We start from the raw sequence: 18,978 nt of genomic DNA on the forward strand, positions 1-18,978 counted from the left end.
AAACGACATAGTATGGTATGGGTTTTATCCCTAAAAAACGACATATCATAGTATGGCTTTTTTTCTTGAAAAAACGACATAGTATAGTAAGGCTTTTTTCTTTAAAAAACGACATTGTATAGTAAGGTTTTTTTCCTAAAAAAACGACATAGTATAGTATGGCTTTTTTTCTCCTAAAAAACAACATAGTATAGTAAGGCTTTTTTTCTTCAAAAACGACATAGTATGGTATGGGTTTTTTCCCTAAAAAACGACATAGTATAGTATGGCTTTTTTTCCTAAAAAACGACATAGTGTGGTAAGAATTTTTTCCCTAAAAACCGACAGTCACTGTGGTCCAGTGGCAAAGACAATGGGTTGAAATTTAAGTTGGACACAAGTTCAAATCAGGAGTGAGTTCAATTCCACTCTTTGCAATTCTCAAATTATTTATTGAGGTAATGAAAAGGATAGATATGACTTCCAATCACATCATTTCGGAAGTCACTGTGGTCCAGTGGCAAAGACACTGGGTTGAAATTTAAGCTGGACACCATTTCAAATCAGGAGTGCGTTCAATTCCACTCTTTGCAATTCTCAAATTGTTTATTGAGGTAATGAAGAGGATGAATATGACTTCCAATCACATCATTTCAGAAGTCACTGTGGTCCACTGGCAAAGACAATGGGTTGAAATTGGAGTTGGACACAAGTTCAAATCAGGAGTGAGTTCAATTCCACTCTTTGCAATTCTCAAATTGTTTATTGAGGTAATGAAAAGGATGAATATAACTTCCAATCACATCATTTCAGAAGTCACTGTGGTCCATTGGCAAAGACAATGGGTTGAAATTGGAGTTGAACACAAGTTGAAATCAGGAGTGAGTTCAATTCCACTCTTTGCAATTCTCAAATTGTTTATTGAGGTAATGAAAAGGATGAATATAACTTCCAATCACATCATTTCAGAAGTCACTGTGGTCCAGTGGCAAAGACAATGGGTTGAAATTGAAGTTGGACACAAGTTCCAATCAGGAGTGAGTTCAATTCCACTCTTTGCAATTCTCAAATTGTTTATTGAGGTAATGAAAAGGATAGATATGACTTCCAATCACATCATTTCAGAAGTCACTGTGGTCCAGTGGCAAAGACAATGGGTTGAAATTGAAGTTGGACACAAGTTCCAATCAGGAGTGAGTTCAATTCCACTCTTTGCAATTCTCAAATTGTTTATTGAGGTAATGAAAAGGATGAATATAACTTCCAATCACATCATTTCAGAAGTCACTGTGGTCCAGTGGCAAAGACAATGGGTCAAAATTTAAGCTGGACACCATTTCAAATCAGGAGTGAGTTCAATTCCACTCTTTGCAATTCTCAAATTGTTTATTGAGGTAATGAAGAGGATGAATATGACTTCCAATCACATCATTTCAGAAGTCACTGTGGTCCAGTGGCGAAGACAATGGGTTGAAATTTAAGGTGGACACAAGTTCCAATCAGGAGTGAGTTCAATTCCACTCTTTGCAATTCTCAAATTATTTATTGAGGTAATGAAAAGGATGAATATAACTTCCAATCACATCATTTCAGAAGTCACTGTGGTCCAGTGGCAAAGACAATGGGTCAGAATTTAAGGTGGACACAAGTTCAAATCAGGAGTGAGTTAAGTCCACTCTTTGCAATTCTCAAATTGTTTATTGAGGTAATGAAAAGGATGAATATAACTTCCAATCACATCATTTCAGAAGTCACTGTGGTCCAGTGGCAAAGACAATGGGTTGAAATTGAAGTTGGACACAAGTTCCAATCAGGAGTGAGTTCAAGTCCACTCTTTGCAATTCTCAAATTGTTTATTGAGGTAATGAAAAGGATGAATATAACTTCCAATCACATCATTTCAGAAGTCACTGTGGTCCAGTGGCAAAGACAATGGGTTGAAATTTAAGGTGGACACAAGTTCCAATCAGGAGTGAGTTCAATTCCACTCTTTGCAATTCTCAAATTGTTTATTGAGGTAATGAAAAGGATGAATATAACTTCCAATCACATCATTTCAGAAGTCACTGTGGTCCAGTGGCAAAGACAATGGGTCAAAATTTAAGGTGGACACAAGTTCAAATCAGGAGTGAGTTAAGTCCACTCTTTGCAATTCTCAAATTGTTTATTGAGGTAATGAAAAGGATGAATATAACTTCCAATCACATCATTTCAGAAGTCACTGTGGTCCAGTGGCAAAGACAATGGGTTGAAATTTAAGGTGGACACAAGTTCCAATCAGGAGTGAGTTCAATTCCACTCTTTGCAATTCTCAAATTGTTTATTGAGGTAATGAAAAGGATGAATATAACTTCCAATCACATCATTTCAGAAGTCACTGTGGTCCAGTGGCAAAGACAATGGGTTGAAATTTAAGGTGGACACAAGTTCCAATCAGGAGTGAGTTCAATTCCACTCTTTGCAATTCTCAAATTGTTTATTGAGGTAATGAAAAGGAGGAATATAACTTCCAATCACATCATTTCAGAAGTCACTGTGGTCCAGTGGCAAAGACAATGGGTTGAAATTTAAGGTGGACACACATTCCAATCAGGAGTGAGTTCAATTCCACTCTTTGCAATTCTCAAATTGTTTATTGAGGTAATGAAAAGGATGAATATAACTTCCAATCACATCATTTCAGAAGTCACTGTGGTCCAGTGGCAAAGACAATGGGTCAAAATTTAAGGTGGACACAAGTTCAAATCAGGAGTGAGTTCAAGTCCACTCTTTGCAATTCTCAAATTGTTTATTTGGTAATGAAAAGGATAAATATAACTTCCAATCATGTATAGGCGGGCCGCCTCGTGGTGTAGTGGGTTAGTCACCTGCCTGCGACGTGGGTGTCGAGGGTTCACGTCCCGGTGTCGCCAGTCAACGACTGTATGGTGTCGGCAGTCGGCCGCAGGCCGACTGTCGAACACCACCAGGAACCCCCCCCCCAACTGTCTTCCGGTCAGCCGAAGGCTGACCGGAACATAATTGTTTTGCTGAAAAAAATGACTAAGTCTTTATTTTAATGAAAAAAGGATTACCCATTTACTGAACTACATAGTGTAGTGATCAGTCAAACGAGAGCGGGTTTCGAACCCTAGTCTCCCACATGGCAGTTAAATCCATTAACTTGAGGTCTGTCTGACCCATTGTCTTTGCCACTGGACCACAGTGACTTCTGAAATGATGTGATTGGAAGTTATATTTATCCTTTTCATTACCTCAATAAACAATTTGAGATTTGCAAAGAGTGGACTTGAACTCACTCCAGATTTGAACTTGTGTCCAACTTCAATTTCAACCCATTGTCTTTGCCACTGGACCACAGTGACTTCTGAAATGATGTGATTGGAAGTTATATTTATCCTTTTCATTACCTCAATAAACAATTTGAGAATTGCAAAGAGTGGAATCAAACTCACTTCTGATTTGAACTTGAGTCCACCTGAAGTTCTGACCCATTGTCTTTGCCACTGCACCACAGTAAAGTTGGAAGTTGTATTTATCCTTTTCATTACCTCAATAAACAATTTGAGAATTGCAACGAGTGGAATTGAACTCACTCCTGATTCCCACCTCATGTTCCCAATGATTTTGCCAGTGGACCACAGCAACAACTAGAAGGTGAAGAATCAGAAGTCAGATTTATTCTCCGACTCTCTTAGCCTTACTTGCTATGTCATTTTTTAAAGAAAAAAAGCCTTACTATACTACGTCGTTTTTTAAGAAAAGAAGCCTTACTATACAATATCGTTTTTTATGAAAAAAAAGGCTTCCTCTACTATGTCGTTTTTTAAAAAAAAAGCCATGATATACTATGTCAAAACAAAGTGCATGTTTTGTCCTTTGAGCGACTTTGAATCCGGCAAGTGAGGACGCCGCTATTAAATCAAAACGTGTATCCAGAATACGAATGATGACATTTCGGACAATGGAAAGCAGGAAGAATGTAACAAAAAAGCATAAAACCAACCATTCTAAATTTAAGAAAGCCTGAACATTTAGAAAAATAATGCTTTGACAATAAACTGTCAAGCCTTTCAGTATATTGTCAAATCATTATTTTTTAAAAATGTTCAGGCTTTCTTAAGTTTAGAATGGTTGGTTTTATGCTTTTTTTTTTGCATTCTTCCTGCTTACCATAGATGACGCGCACCGGCGAAAAACATCATTTTTTATGACATACCCGAAATGAGGCGATCCATTAGCTGAATGGAGGAGGAGGAGGATGAAGATGATGATGATGATGGTGACAGGCCTGAGTCACCCCGGTCCTCATCTTCTTCCCGGCGAGATGTGGCTGCTTTTATTTCCTGTTGGCGATGTCCGCGCCCGATAGCGCAAAATGTCATCTGCGGACACACAAACAAACAAACATGTCAGATCCGTTGTTCTGGCGCCACCCCAATCAGACGCCCACATTTCCTTTGTCAACATCAACGTTGATTTGCTAGCAGAGGCGGTACTGCTGGCTAATTTTGCGGCTAGAAATGAATAAAAAAAATAGGGAAATATTTCAAGGGTTGCTTCCTGTGCTTTTGACTGATTATTGGACAATTCCAGGTAACTAGCTGTTGGTTTTGGGGCATTTTAGAGTTCCTTGTTACTGATTGGCTGCCATTGACAGGGGGTGAATGATTGGATTGGATTGGATAACTTTATTCATCCCGTATTCGGGAAATTTCGTTGTCACAGTAGCAAGGGGGTGAGGATGCAGGAATAGGAAAGGCATTTTAGACATAAATAGAACCAAAGTGATTGCAGATAGGAAATTGAGCAAAAAGCATTCGATCACACGACTCACAAACATCAGGCAGAAGGATACCATGGGCCAGATTGGACCCAGGAGCAGGCCACTTCTGGCTCACGGGCCGTATGTTTTCCACCGCTGGCTTCCTGGCGTCACCCCTTCCCTTTTTTGGTGATCTGTACCACCGACATCATCTTTACAAAAGGATTTGTAAATCCCATTACTGGCTTCCTTCCACCGCGTCGGTGTCGGAATCCCCCTTCACTCCAACACCCCCTAAGCGCGTGACCGGACATTTGGTCGCCGGACGTTTGGTCGTGGACGTTTGGTCACTGTCTTTTGGTCGCCCGGACCGCAACAACGGGCGACCAAAAGACCGAGGACCAAAAGACCGGCGACAAAACAAGGTAAAACAACACGGTCTACGCATCAATAAAAGCCAACAATGGCCATGAGCAGTTTCACTGAGCCGACGTGTGAGTGTATAAGAGTTTGTATGTACATGCGTTGTCCCTTTAAGAAACTACGTCAGTCAGGGTCTTAACAAGTTCTCCAACAAAACACAATAAAAGTACGGGAAATTTGGAGCTTTTCTTTAGCCTAATAATTACTAGGGCATTAAGTATGACTAAATAATAATTCACAGTTTGTATTTAGGGAATTTGAGCAACAATTTTAAATGGTAATTATCAATAACCTTCCGGGCGACCAAAAGTCCGGCGACCAAATGGCCGAGTACCCCCTAAGCGGGCCACTTCCGGCCCATATGTTTGACATCTTGGCTCTAAGCTGATGGAAGAGGATGGGATCTAAATTGCGCATCTGAGCCAGTCAGCTCGCCGTGGACTTGTTGATGGCGCAGAGCAGAGACGATGACGCGCGCGACTGCGCGCACGCGGCGCTATAAAAGGGGGCGTCCGGGATGCAGCGGTCCTCTCTTTTTCCTCTCCGGACACCGTGCGCTTGACCCCCGCCATGGTGCCGTAGCGACTCCGTGCGTCGAGACGAGAGTGTCGGGGGGAGGGAGGCGGCCATGCCGGCGGACGCGAGCGTGGCGGCCCCGGCTCCGAGTCCGGAGCCGACCGCGGCTCTGACTCTGGGTCTGACTCCGGCCCCGGCCCTGGCTCCGGACCCGACGGACCCCGGCGACGTCCTCGCGCTGGTGCCCGCCTTCTGGGACTCCCCGCTGAGCCACGGCGTCAACGTGTTCGTGGGTCTGGTGCTGTGCTTCACCATGCTGGGCTTGGGCTGCACGGTGGACGTGGGGCAGCTGGGCCAGCAGCTCCGGCGCCCCGTGGGGGTGCTGCTGGCCGTGCTGTGCCAGTTCGTCATCATGCCCCTGGTGGCATTCCTGCTGGCCTTGGCCTTCTCGCTGGACGACGTGGCCGCCGTGGCCGTGCTCCTTTGCGGCTGCTGCCCCGGGGGGAACCTGTCCAACATCATGTCGCTGCTGGTGCACGGGGAGATGAACCTCAGGTACTTGCTATCTTATTGACTTTGCTTTCGGGACCTTCACATAAAAAAAAAAAAAAATAATCCAAAGCAAAACAACATTTCTAAAAACTAACTCAAGCAACTAACTAACTAACTGCTGTCGAAGAGGTGATTCCAAAAACTAGGAAATATTCACACAATAAATACCATGACAATCTATGAATGCGAATGGCTGGGATTGGCTCCAGCACCCCACCGCTACCCTTGTGAGAATAAACAGAACAGAACAGAAAATGAATGAAAATTGACTATTAAAATATAGTATCAAATGGAGAGTCACTTTTACAAACATTTCAAACTAACTATCTAATTGTATAGCTATAGTTCATTCAATAACATAATAAATACCATGACAATCTACGACTGCGAATGGCTGGGATTGGCTCCAGCATCCCCCCCCCCCACCCCCGCAACCCTTGTGAGAATAAACAGAACAGAAAATAAATGAAAATTGACTATTAAAATAGTATAAAATTTAGTTACTTTTACAAACATTATAAACTAACTATCTAATTTTATAGCTATAGTTCATTCAAAAACACAATAAATACCATGACAATCTACGACTCCAAATGGCAGGGATTGGCTCCAGCACCCCCCGCAACCCTTGTGAGAATAAACAGAACAAAACAGAAAATGAATGAAAATTGACTATTTAAATAGTATCAAATGGAGAGTCACTTTTACAAACATTTAAAACTATCTAATTGTATAGCTATAGTTCATTCAATAAATCATTGACCGCTTGCAACTCAAGATCACAATTTTGAAAAATAATTCTTTTCTAAAGGATCCAAAGATATTAAACGAAAAGAGCATGTTGGCTCGATGAAAAAAAAAATGAAACGCACGACATTAATGCAGCCATCGGCAGACGACTGGAAAGAAGCCAGTAAAGATGTCCGAGCTCCAGTAATGGAATTACTGCGGATGCAGTAAACGAGGAGATGACGTCGGTGAAAAGGAACGCCCCCCCCCCCAAAAGAAAGAATGACGCCAGGGGTGTCAAACGGAGAAGGGAACCGGAGTACCCATAGAAAACCCACGCAAGCCCGGCGAGAACACGCAAACTCCACACAGCTGGGATGGAATTTGCCTTCTCTGAACTGCGTGGTGGACATGCTAACCACTTGACAGGCATAATATAATCCAAAGCCAATTTTTCCCAGTCCGACATTTTATTTTTATTTTTGGCCCCAACGTGACATAACGCGACAAATACAGTGGTACCTTTTCGTAACTCGAGTGAATGTTTCCCATTGAAATTAATTAAAAACAAAATAATTTGTTCCAACCCTCTGAAAAAACACCAAAAACAGGATATTGGATTTGAATTTTTTTTTATTTCTTCTAATTCGCCATCTATTAACAAAGTAACACATAATTTGTGGTTTAATAGTAATAAAATGTGTTTAATCTAACTAAAATTGGGCGGATTTCGTTGATTGGCGGGGGGTGTTTTTCTGGGGGACTTTCCATGACAACGCACTCTTAACCGAACAAACAAATTTAAATTACCTTTGATTAGTATATACAGACACACTCAAACATATGTTTAATGTAACTTTACACAAACCTGAATTCTAATTTTGTTTTATTTTTTTTTTACCTTCGTTCTAGCCGGGTTAGTTGTTTGCCACGCCTCCACCCTCACGTTCGCTATCGATGGGCTGTTTGCTGTTGTATTGCCTTCAAAATATTCCGAAAATGATGCACACAAATGTCCTCACAATAGGATAACGCACGACCACTTGCTAACGAGAACTAGTCTTAGCAGGAGCTAACAGGCTAAGGAAGGAATAACACTGAAAAAATGCAACAGCTCAGCCTACCCACATATTGATTGTGGGTAATGAAGTTTTATTCTGAGAAAGGGTGCCATTGGCTATCGGTGTTGTGTGCACGAGTATACTTCATTACCCAGAAAGCCCTCTTTTTGCCCGCGCATGTACAGTGCATTTCCTGGTCGAAACTCGTCTAAATAAATCGTTCAGTCCTCGTAGATATCTGTTATACACGAAAGAGATCCGGCAAAAAAGACAGTGCGCTACAATGATAAACAGCGTCTCATGTCAAGGCCACCTGGCTTGGTCACATCTCGAAATTTTGATCGTATCGCAGGCGAATTATTCGATCGAAATTTTCATCGTATCACGAGCATGTAGTACCACGAGCTGATCGTAGGTCGAGGTACCACTGTACAACGTACAGAGCCGACTGGTGGCGAAAATAGTTTGTCTCCGCCCTATTGCAGCATCATCATGACCATCTCATCCACCCTGCTGGCCCTGGTCCTCATGCCGCTGTGCCTGTGGATCTACAGCCGGGCGTGGATCAACACGCCGGTGGTCAGCCTGTTGCCCTTCGGCGCCATCATCCTCACGCTGTGCAGCACGCTCATCCCCATCGGGCTGGGCGTCGCGCTGCGCTACCGCTACACGCGCCTGGCCGACAAGGTCTTGAAGGTAAGGTCCGTCCGGGGCCAAGCCACGTTTGGCGGCGGCCCCCTGACCCGACACGGCGTCTCCTCAGGCTTCCTTGTGGTCCCTGCTGGTCACCCTACTGCTGCTCTTCGTCCTGACGGCGGCCACGCTGGGCCCCGAGTTGCTGTCGGCCATCCCGCCGTCCGTGTACGCGGTGGCCCTGCTCATGCCCATGTGCGGCTACGCGGCGGGCTACGGGCTGGCCACGCTCTTCGAGCTGCCGCCCAACTGCCGGCGCGCCGTCTCGCTGGAGACGGGCTGCCAGAACGTGCAGCTGTGCACCGCCATCCTCAAGCTGGCCTTCCCGCCGCAGCTGATGGGCGCCATGTACATGTTCCCGCTGCTCTACGCGCTCTTCCAGGCGGCCGAGGCCGGCGTCTTCATCCTGGCGTACCGCGCCTACCGCCGCCGGGTGCTGGGCAAGGAGGAGCCGCCCGACCGGCGGGGCGGCGAGGACACGGACATCACGTACCGCCGCTTCCAGGACGGCGACGACGACGACGACGATTTTGTCGGCTCGTACGGTGCCGTGACCGTCAGCGACCCCAACACCATTATGTTGGAGCCCTGCCCCCCGGACCCCACGCCTGTCTGACAAAAGGTTCAACCCGTGACGGGCTGATGCATGGAAGGCCTTAATAATCTCGCAATTTCCATTTAGAAAGGTCAAGAAAACTGAAAATGTAAGCACCGGGTGCAAATATTTCGTATTATTCTCATTATTTCACGCCGCGTCACATAAAGGGCGCCATCTGGTGGGAGGAGACAGAATTACTCATGATTTTTTTGTCTTGCAGAAAGAAAATTTCACTCCCATTTTTCCAATTTTATGTTTCTAAAAATCCCTGTTGGAAAAATCTGTTACATTTTCAGTTTTCATTTGCCATTTCAAAGTGGAAAAAAATGGTCACCCTTGTAAAATTACTGCCCGAGTCATTTTTTAAACAAAACCTATTAAAATAGTTGGAATGGTGCTTCCCAAAAAAAAAAAAAAAAAATGGCTCAGGCAATTCTTTTAGGAAGGCGTGGAAAGAAATGAGGATTCTCATTGTTTATCGATAAAAAAAGCATCATGCGTGAAAACACATCAGTCTGTGAATGTAACAATCAGCTATTTTGTGTGTGTGAACAAATGTATTATATGTGTAAATGAAAAAAAAATCTATGGTGAAAATTAAAAATGTAGAGAATTTTTTTTGGGGGGGGGCTGAGAAATGCATTTAAGTCCGTTTAATATTGTCATCCACGTTTTAAAGATAATTTCCCCCTATATATTCATACTTTAACCCTTTTAACTCATTGGCTTCCATTGACCGCACCAAACATCCTATCCACATTTGTACCAAACAGTTACAACTTTAGTCATAAACCAAAATTGTTGAAACTTGGTTAAACATAGAAGAAAACCCCAAAAATGTTAAAATTATTGGAGGGGAAAAAATCGAATATAACCTGCTCATAAATTTGGGAAAAATAATACACAAAAGAAACAAACCAAAGGCCAGAAACCTGAATTTGTTTTCATCTGGCAAAAAATATGACAAAATTTTCCCAAATCTGGCCTACGTGACCCAAATTATGATGCCAGATCTTAAAACCCATTTTTTAAAAAAATGCTTAAACATATTCGCTTGCTCCATAAAGGTTTCAAAAATAAATAAAAAACAGTTCACTTACCACTCAAAGAACGGTCTGCTGCAGATCCACGTGAATTGCAAAGACACGCCCCCTTCTTCAGGGGGGGTGGGGCTCACAGCTGCGTCTAATGAGCCCTAATTGAAAGCCAGGCCAGTCATTTAGACGACATCACTTTACTAGGCCTTGCTGGTTGAGCAATACGAGATCTAAAAAAAAGCGAGTGAGAGAGAGAGAAAATAAATAAAAACAAAATGGCAACATACGACGACGAGCCAGTCGATCGCTATTTCTATTTGCTATTTCTAACCAAAGGCCAGAAACCAGAATTTTTTTTCATCTGGCAAAAAATCTGACAAAATTTTCCCAAATCTGGCCTACGTGACCCAAATTCTGATGCCAGATCTTAAATGTTTTTTTAAAAAAATGCTTAAACATATTCGCTTGCTCCATAAAGGTTTCAAAAATAAATAAAAAACAGTTCACTTACCACTCAAAAAACGGTCTGCTGCAGATCCACGTGAATTGCAAAGACACGCCCCCTTCTTCAGGGGGGGTGGGGCTCAGAGCTGCGTCTAATGAGCCCTAATTGAAAGCCAAGCCAGTCATTTAGACGACATCACTTTACCAGGCCTTGCTGGTTGAGCAATACGAGATCTAAAAAAAAGCGAGTGAGAGAGAGAAAATAAATAAAAACAAAATGGCAACATACGACGACGAGCCAATCGATCGCTATTACTATTCCGCTTCCAACCGTGCCCCGTACGAGGGCCGATACCCGCCGTGGAAGTCCAAGAGTAGCAGTTACCTGTCCGACTATGGCGACGCCTCGGAGGCCTTCAACAACCAGCAGCGGGCCCAACTCAAGTCCATGCTTTACCAGATCAACCCCAAGCTGACGCCGAGGCTCCGCAAGGCCAACACCAAAGACGTGGCCGTTCAGGTCAAACCCAAGCAGGACGCCTCGACGCAGTGCTCCCTCGGGCCGCGAACCCTCGTCCCCATGAAGCGGAACTTTCGGCGTAAGAAGACCTCCGAGAGTTCCGCCGCCTCCGCCCAGAGTGGAAGCCCCAAGGGAGGCGTCCGTTATCCGCGGACCCTGGCGCTCTACTCGCCTGTCGCCTACCGAAACTTCACCTGCTTTGTGGCGGAGGAGCAGGAGCGAGGGGAGGCCCAAGTTCAGGCCGCTGAGGGGGAGGCCGAGGTGGGGGAGCCCGCCGTGGACGAAAACGAAGAAGACAACGACGGCCCGGAAGATTCCCCGGTTGAGCCGGTCAAGTTGGAAGAGCCGCCGAAGAACGAGAACAAAAAGGCCGCCATTGAGAAGTCCAAGGGCCAAACAAGAGCGCGGTTCCAGGCAAGTATTACGCATGCGCATTCGTGTCCTGTCCATTTAGGCGGCAAAATCCGTCGTTTTGTTGTCGTAGCTGCCACAAACTCCTAAAATAGTCCAAACTGCTTGAAAAACGGTGCCCGAACTTAGTTAGGATGGGTTCCAGCACCTTCCGCGACCCATGTGGGAATAAGAGGTATGGAAAATGAACGAATGTTTGGAAAAACGGGTCCTAATCACACGCACATGTGCTAAATCTGTGAGTAGCACACACGTTGAAATGACGGCCTGACTGTAAATGGGCGTTTTCGTTCAAACATTTTCTTCATTATCACCGATCTAAGAGTTTTTAGATCTTGAGCAGTGTCGATAGGATATTTTTTTGAATATTTCACGTGAATGGTACACTTTATTCCGTTTCAGTTTTTGGAGCAAAAGTATGGATATTACCACTGCCGCGAATGCAACCTGAGATGGGAGAGCGCCTACGTGTGGTGCGTTCACGGCACCTACAAGGTAAGGGGCGGTCCAACTACCTAACAATTGAATTTTTTTTTTCTTTCTCAAAACTGATCAACTCTTCTCCCCCAGGTTTACTTCAAGCAATACTGCCGAAAATGCCAAAAGGATTTCAACCCGTACCGCGTGGAGGACATCACATGTCACGTGAGCCCGCTTTCAGGTTTAAAATGTGGAAAGTGTTGGCCCCTGGCTGAAATGTGCTTCCATTTTCAGACTTGCAACCAAGCCCGCTGTTCTTGCGCCTTGCCCAAACGCCACGGGGACCCCAAGCGTCCGCACAGACAGGACTTGTGCGGCCGCTGCAAAGGCAAGCGACTGTCCTGCGATAGCACCTTCAGCTTCAAGTACATCATTTGATGGGCTCTAGCATTTCAGTATACTTTTGGTTTCAGTATACTTTTGGTTGATGTTTTCTTGCTGCCATGACATTGTCTGTCACGCATGTTCACCAATAAAAGGTCTATCTTGCACATCTTTTTTTGCATTTTCTATATAGTTTTAAGGCCAGCCTTGTAAGGGGTCAACGCATTTGGCAATTTATGTATGCACCAAAATGATTGAACATTTCAATGCTATAGCAATACACATTACCTTTGAAAAAAATGATGGTTTATGACTTGATCATTTAATTTTAAGATCTGGTAAAGGAAGTCAACCTAGACAGTTCTTTCATTAAAAAGGCTAAAATTCCTGAATGACAAAAATGGTATACAATTTGAATTTTAACGAAAAATGGGGGAAATATTCGGATTCCTGTAGACCAGGGGTTCGCGGGCCGTTTTAACGTCAACTTCATTTCACGTGGGCTGCACCATTTTGGATTTAATATTTAGATTTTTTTAAAAATAAATTGATTAAAAGCCCTGAATATTCAGTATTTTATAGATCTAAAACCTTTTTTATTTTAGCTTTTTTGATATTTTAGATTTTACAAAATGATTTTTGAACTAAAAACACAGAAAAAATGGATTAAAAAATGACAATTATTGATTTAAAAGGGGGAAAATCAGGAAATGTAATATACATCTATACTCTTCATTTTAATTTGATCCTAAAACAGAAAGTCGGCACTCATTTACTTTCCTGGGCCACACAAAATGATGCGGTGGGCCAGATTTGGCCCCCGGGCCGCCACTTTGACACGTGCTGAAACGGGAGGGGGAAAATATTTAGGGTTAGGCTGATGGGAAATTGATTTCCTTGCTTAGTTTTAAAAAAATACATTATCATTTACCATTCGTGAGTTTAAAAAAAAGGATGAAAACCTTTCAAGAAGTCTCGAACATATGATTCGACTTTTATTTCGTCCAGAGAGAAGGCTGGTATGTGACAAAAAAAAACAACAAAAAATGCACCTCTAAAATAAAAGCTCTCCCAGGTCAAAAGAAAGAATCTTTAAATAAATGAACAGCATTCAGAATGTACCAGACAAGCAGCGACTGTCGCTCATCTTTGGATTCCGAGACGGAAGACGTGCGGCGGGCGGGCGGGCGCTTTTACGGATGCTACAGTAGAGCCCTTGGCCTCCTCTCGGTCGTCGTCCTTCCTCGTTCGTGACATCATCGCTCCAAAAAAAAGGCAGCACGTCCCAACAGGAGGGGGACAGGAAAAAAAAAATTAAAAAGGTTAGGTTTGGGAATGACTCATCACATGAGCGCGCCGTCCTCTGCAGTGCATTAAAGTACAAGGAAGGAGGGCCAAAATACTTTCTAAAATATATACAGAGTAAAATAAGTTATGAGCTGTGCGCGTGTGGATATCTATGCGTCACACAGCATCTAAAGGCAGCTGCGTATTTGGTTAAACGGGTGATTGACAGCCTTGACGGGGGGGGCGGAAATATATATATATATATAGATATATATATTCAGATCTCTTTATAGGTTTCTCTTTTTACACTGACTGACTTCCCTGAGGATTTCCCACAGGCGCTCGCCGCGCGTTAAATACCCCAACATTTACAACCCGGGAAGTTTAGCTCTGAATCATAAAAAATACATTTCTCCCTCAAAAATACTCTGCTTTGCTTCTCACTCAAGCATGCGCTTTTTTTGTTGTTGTTGTTGTCATCGATTGGCGTGCAGGGAAGGACAAATAAATGTCAAAAAAATAATAATAATAGCACAAATAAAACCCAAAATGGATCATCCCACTGCTTTGCCGACGTGTGTGACTTATTGCAAACGGAATCTTGCATGTTTTTTTTAAATGTATAATATATGTTTTTTTTTATGTATATACATATAGCGATATATGTATATACATAGCATGGGAAGATTTTTGAGGTAACGTCACCCCAAAAAAACTCAACGTCCCGAAAATGGTACTCGGAGCGTCCGTTCGGCCGGCCGGCGTGTAAATCCAAGTATTGTTCCTGCGCGTCCTTTTTTTTGGTAGCCCTTTTGTACGCCGGCGGCGTTGGCGGCGCCCGTGGCGCTCATGGGGCGGCGTCCCCGCCGGGAGCCTGCGCCCGACTCAAGGCCTCTCGGATCTGCAGGTTGAGCTCCATGAGGCGTCCGCTGGCCTGCGAGAGGTCGCGCTTGGGACCCACCACGGCCAGGCAGCCCGTCTGGCCCAGCGTCTGGTGGCGGAAGTAGATGTGCAACAGCGTCTGCACGGCGTCGTCCCCGTCGTTGCCGAAGATGTCGTTGGGCCACAGCGACCTGGCGGCAGAGGGAGACAGACGGACATTTTCCTTTTTTATATTCGTTTTCTGCCACTGAAGACGGCCAATCCATTTTTCTAAACTGTATTTTCCGCATTATAAGGCACGTGGTTTTTAGTTCCATTATCACGGTGGTGGCCAAGTCCGGTCCTTGAGACCCCTTATCCAGTCTGTTTTCCATGTCTCCCTCCACCAACACACCTGAATCAAATGTTTGGGATCGGTATTAAGCTTCTGGACAGCTTGGTGACGAGTTGATTATTTGATTCAGGTGTGCTAGAGGAGGGGGAAAAAGGTAAAAAAGGTAAAAGTAATAATAGTAAAAATAGGTCAAAGATAGGGGCTATCGAGGACTGGACTTGGCCACCCCTGCTTTATCACATTTTTGGACCAGAGTCAATTGATTTTTTTGTGGATTTGCTGATATATATAAACAATAACATTGAAAAACAGGTTAAGAACGGCGAAAAAGTCTGAGAAATTCTATTACCGGTAAATATGTAATGTAAAATATATATATATATATATATATATATATATATATATATATATATATATATATATATCAATGATTTGCCAATAATGTCCGCCGTGTTGCCCAAAAAATCTTTAAAAAAAAAAAAAAACCTTAAATTGATCATTTGTCGATTTGGTTCTGTCTGTATGTTATTCCATAAAAAATGGGTTTGTTTCTTTTTGGAGTTATTACTTTGTGTTTGGGTCGTACAGCACAAAGCGGGGGAGAAAAATATTTTACCCAAGACAACGTTAAAATGAAAATAGTGGGTGACTCATGTTTGGCATTAAAAGAAACCCCCTTTTCCATCTAATTTCTCAAAACATTTAGTTTTTTATGATCTTTTTTTGTACTAATTGCTTCCCCCCCCAAAAAATATGACAAAAATTTGCCTATATCGCTGAAGCAATATCGGGCGCTACCTGAAGACTTTGACTTGTGCGAGCGCCGAGTAGAAGTCCCGCCCTCTCAACGTCTCCACCAACGACTGGATGGCGGTCTCAACGTCGGCGTGGGCGGCGTCCGGCACGGGCACGGCGGGCGCGTCCTCCCGCCCGTGGTTGGCCCGCTCGGCCGCATTCAGGCAGCTCTCCAGGGCTCCCAACTCGTCCGACATGTTGGTCACCTAGACGACGGGCGAGATGGACGACGGATAGGCGGGAACGGCGTGAGTGTGGCGGGGGAGGGGGACGCGTGGTCCAATAAACATCTTGATTGAATTTGAACACTAACGGCAGCTGACCAGGCCCACCAGAAATCATTCAATTTCATTCAGTGGTGTAATCCACTTAAAGGTGCATTAAGATGCAGCCCGGATAGCCGAGCATTGCGCTCGTCGTGCACGCAGCACGCCATGCTCGGCGCTCTTTTACTCAAGTGGGCGGGACACTTCCATTAGCCAGGCTCTCGTTTTTTTTTTGACTGTCAAAAGTTGAAAAAAGGGGCCAAAAAAGACTGATTAAAATGGCCAAAGTTGTTCAGAAGTTCAGAATTGGGGAAAAAATTGGTACTTTTTTTTTTAAGATTAAGTTATTGGGTGGCAGATACGGCGATGGATGTCCAATCCATTTTGACTGGGAGAAGTGGCAGCGATTGTTTTAGCATGCATGCTAGGCTAATTGTAGGTTAAATTGTCCAGAGGTATGAGTGAGTGAGCGTGATTGGTTCTTGTTTCCTGCAACAAATTCAGGGTCTACTGCCCGATGTTGGCTGGGATGGGCTCCAGCACCCCCAGCGACCCTTGTGAGGATAAGCGGAAAGGAAAATGAATGAATTAAATGTTAATGGCAGTCAATGATTTTAAGAATAAAAACAATGAAACAATCCAGCAAAGTATAAGGAAAGCTAAATTAAAAATATATTATATATATATACAGACATATATACATACATATATATACATATATATATATATACACATACACATATATATATATATATAAAAAATATATATATATATATATATATATATACATACATACATATATATACACACACACACACACATATATATATATATATATATATAAATGTATCGGTTTAGATTGACAATGGAGAAACCAACTTTGCTGAATCAATGGTTCTGACTTTTAACCAAGATCGCTCAATTCATCCCATTCCCCCAAAAAATTGAAAAGAAATTTTAAACATTATTTTGTTCCAAAAAATGGGGATATCTGATTTTTTTCGGCTTTGTTTAAATTCCTGTTGTACTAATAATAATAACACGTCTTTCATTCATTCATTTTCCATAACGGGTAACCTCACAATGCTCTTTACTCCCCCCCAAAAATGACATGCCACCTTTATACATTTCCATCTTGCGTCAAGACTCTGTCTTTGGAATGAGGACACTCGGAACTCGGGTGCAAAAAAAATACCCGATCAAGACATCTCTAGTTTCAAGCGTCTTTTTGCGGCCTACCTCGGCTTCCCTCTTGATGGTGTCCACTCTGCTGATGAGCTTGCAGTAAGCCTGAAAGAGCAGCAGCAGCTGAAAGTGCAGCTTGTACAGGCGGCGACACAACTCCAGCTCCTGAGCACACACACGGTGGGAGAAAAACAAACAAACAAACAAACAAAAAAAAAGGTGGAGGTGAGACGGAAAGAAAAAGGAACCAGGAGACGGCGGGGCAGGGTGAAAGGGTTAATTGACCAGGCCAGGAGTGGCACCGTCCGAATTTCGGGCGCTATCTGACTATCGCTAGCTCAATTAGTTGATTAGGAAAGGATCTGTCTGCCGGGATGCACCCAATGATGATGTCGCTAATTATAAAGCGGGGGGGCTCAGTTTTACAAGGTTTGGTTTTTTTTCCCATTCAAATGTAGAAGTACATCGAAGGTAAAGTTATCAACTAGATATTGTAGCGTGTATAAAACACATTGCTTTTATACAACAACAGTTACAACTTTAGTCATAAACCCAAATTGTTGAAACTTGGTTAAACATAGAAGAAAACCCCCAAAATGTTAAAATTAGAGGGGAAAAAAATCTAATATTACCTGGTCATAAATTTGGGAAAAATAATACACAAAAGAAACGAACCAAAAGCCAGAAACCTGTTTTTTTTTCATCTGGCAACAAAATCACAAAAATTTACCAAATCGTGCAAAAAACAGTAACTAATATTTAACCATTTCATGCATAAATAAGATTTTTTTTACCCTTACAGTGCATTGAGTCAAGCTATTGGCTGCCATTGGCATCCAAAAAGGTGAAAAAAAAACCTCCATAAACAAAGGCATAACATAAAATTGATAAGTGACAAAAGAAACAAACAAAAAAGCTCTCCAAAACCTTACCAAAAATAAAACGACTAACATTATTGATAGAGGCATTCCTATTTCCGAATTGGGAATATTACATATAGAACCAAAAACTGAGACCCCCTGTACTTCCCACCTGAGGGGGCATAGAACTCGACCGACAATCATGCAAAAAATAAAAAATAAAATAAATAATAATAATAAAAATAATTTTTAAAAAAATGTCTCTACTTTCGAACGCCGTACGTTGGATTTCAGGCAAAACACAAAAGACATATTTACGGCCTTTAGGGGGCGGGGCTAACAATATGATTGGATGAGGGTGGTTCATTGTTACGTGGCCAATCAGGGCAGCGGGATGAGGATGGTAATGTTGTGTATTAAAACAGGAGAAGGACTTACTGCCAGACTCTCCATGTGCTAAGCAAGAAGTTAAGGAGGACAAGAAAAAAACAGCAAACAATTAGATGGATTGACTCCACCAATGATTTGCCTGACGGGATGCGGTTTGGAAAATATGGCGCCTGCTCCGACACAAAACCAAAGTTTAACACTTTAAAGAGGAACGTACGTCCGCGGTTGGTTGAAAGATAAGTGGAAGAAGAAGGTGGGCGGGGCTTACCTGCGCCTGAGTGTTGAGCCGCTGGCAGTTGTCTTTGTCCCCGAAGGTTTTTCTGCAGTTTTCCAGCCACTGAAAAAAAGGGATTATCAAAATATATAGCGGGAGTTTCATCGATATAATTTGAAACTATAGGGGCGTTTTTAAAAGCGTAATGATGCCATGATATAGTACATTTTTAA

The 18,978-nt window shown here is 43.0% G+C and overlaps 3 protein-coding genes and 1 long non-coding RNA gene across 4 annotated transcripts in view; 2 read left to right on the forward strand and 2 right to left on the reverse strand.

Moving 5' to 3' along the window:
- The window catches only part of LOC144078637 (uncharacterized), an 18,653-nt gene extending 6,229 nt beyond the window's left edge, over positions 1–12,424 (reverse strand). The window contains exons 1-3 of the long non-coding RNA XR_013301275.1: positions 10,865–12,424; positions 10,417–10,583; positions 4,199–4,364 (exon numbers count right to left, since the gene is read on the reverse strand). This is a non-coding gene — a long non-coding RNA (uncharacterized LOC144078637). The remainder of the gene's footprint in view (positions 1–4,198; positions 4,365–10,416; positions 10,584–10,864) is intronic.
- slc10a4 (solute carrier family 10 member 4) lies at positions 5,715–9,936 on the forward strand. The gene is made up of 3 exons (XM_077606881.1): positions 5,715–6,238; positions 8,511–8,721; positions 8,789–9,936. Exons 1-3 carry the CDS (start codon positions 5,796–5,798, stop codon positions 9,332–9,334), a joined length of 1,200 nt encoding a protein of 399 aa, XP_077463007.1. The 5' UTR covers positions 5,715–5,795; the 3' UTR covers positions 9,335–9,936.
- zar1 (zygote arrest 1) lies at positions 10,918–12,699 on the forward strand. Its single transcript, XM_077606882.1, has 4 exons — positions 10,918–11,731; positions 12,131–12,223; positions 12,299–12,373; positions 12,443–12,699. The coding sequence occupies exons 1-4, from the start codon at positions 11,075–11,077 to the stop codon at positions 12,584–12,586; spliced, it is 969 nt and encodes a 322-aa protein (XP_077463008.1). The 5' UTR covers positions 10,918–11,074; the 3' UTR covers positions 12,587–12,699.
- Positions 12,700–13,495: 796 nt separating this feature from the next.
- Positions 13,496–18,978, reverse strand: part of fryl (furry homolog, like) — a 69,854-nt gene continuing 64,371 nt past the window's right edge. The window contains exons 58-62 of the mRNA XM_077606504.1: positions 18,800–18,868; positions 18,580–18,597; positions 17,336–17,446; positions 15,834–16,036; positions 13,496–14,892 (exon numbers count right to left, since the gene is read on the reverse strand). Coding sequence (XP_077462630.1) covers positions 14,667–14,892; positions 15,834–16,036; positions 17,336–17,446; positions 18,580–18,597; positions 18,800–18,868 — 627 coding nt within the window. The 3' untranslated portion in view covers positions 13,496–14,666. The remainder of the gene's footprint in view (positions 14,893–15,833; positions 16,037–17,335; positions 17,447–18,579; positions 18,598–18,799; positions 18,869–18,978) is intronic.

Source organism: Stigmatopora argus, chromosome 8 (genome assembly GCF_051989625.1).
Source record: "Stigmatopora argus isolate UIUO_Sarg chromosome 8, RoL_Sarg_1.0, whole genome shotgun sequence".
In the NCBI taxonomy this organism is placed as follows: Eukaryota; Metazoa; Chordata; class Actinopteri; order Syngnathiformes; family Syngnathidae; genus Stigmatopora; species Stigmatopora argus.

Excerpts from the sequence above, each read along its gene's own strand:
- slc10a4 (XM_077606881.1), top strand. The coding sequence starts at position 5,796 with ATGCCGGCGGACGCGAGCGTGGCGGCCCCGGCTCCGAGTCCGGAGCCG. Across the intron at positions 6,239-8,510 it reads CACGGGGAGATGAACCTCAG|CATCATCATGACCATCTCAT; the intron begins GTACTTGCTATC and ends GCCCTATTGCAG. Across the intron at positions 8,722-8,788 it reads TGGCCGACAAGGTCTTGAAG|GCTTCCTTGTGGTCCCTGCT; the intron begins GTAAGGTCCGTC and ends GCGTCTCCTCAG.
- zar1 (XM_077606882.1), top strand. The coding sequence starts at position 11,075 with ATGGCAACATACGACGACGAGCCAATCGATCGCTATTACTATTCCGCT. Across the intron at positions 12,224-12,298 it reads GCGTTCACGGCACCTACAAG|GTTTACTTCAAGCAATACTG; the intron begins GTAAGGGGCGGT and ends CTTCTCCCCCAG. Across the intron at positions 12,374-12,442 it reads TGGAGGACATCACATGTCAC|ACTTGCAACCAAGCCCGCTG; the intron begins GTGAGCCCGCTT and ends TTCCATTTTCAG.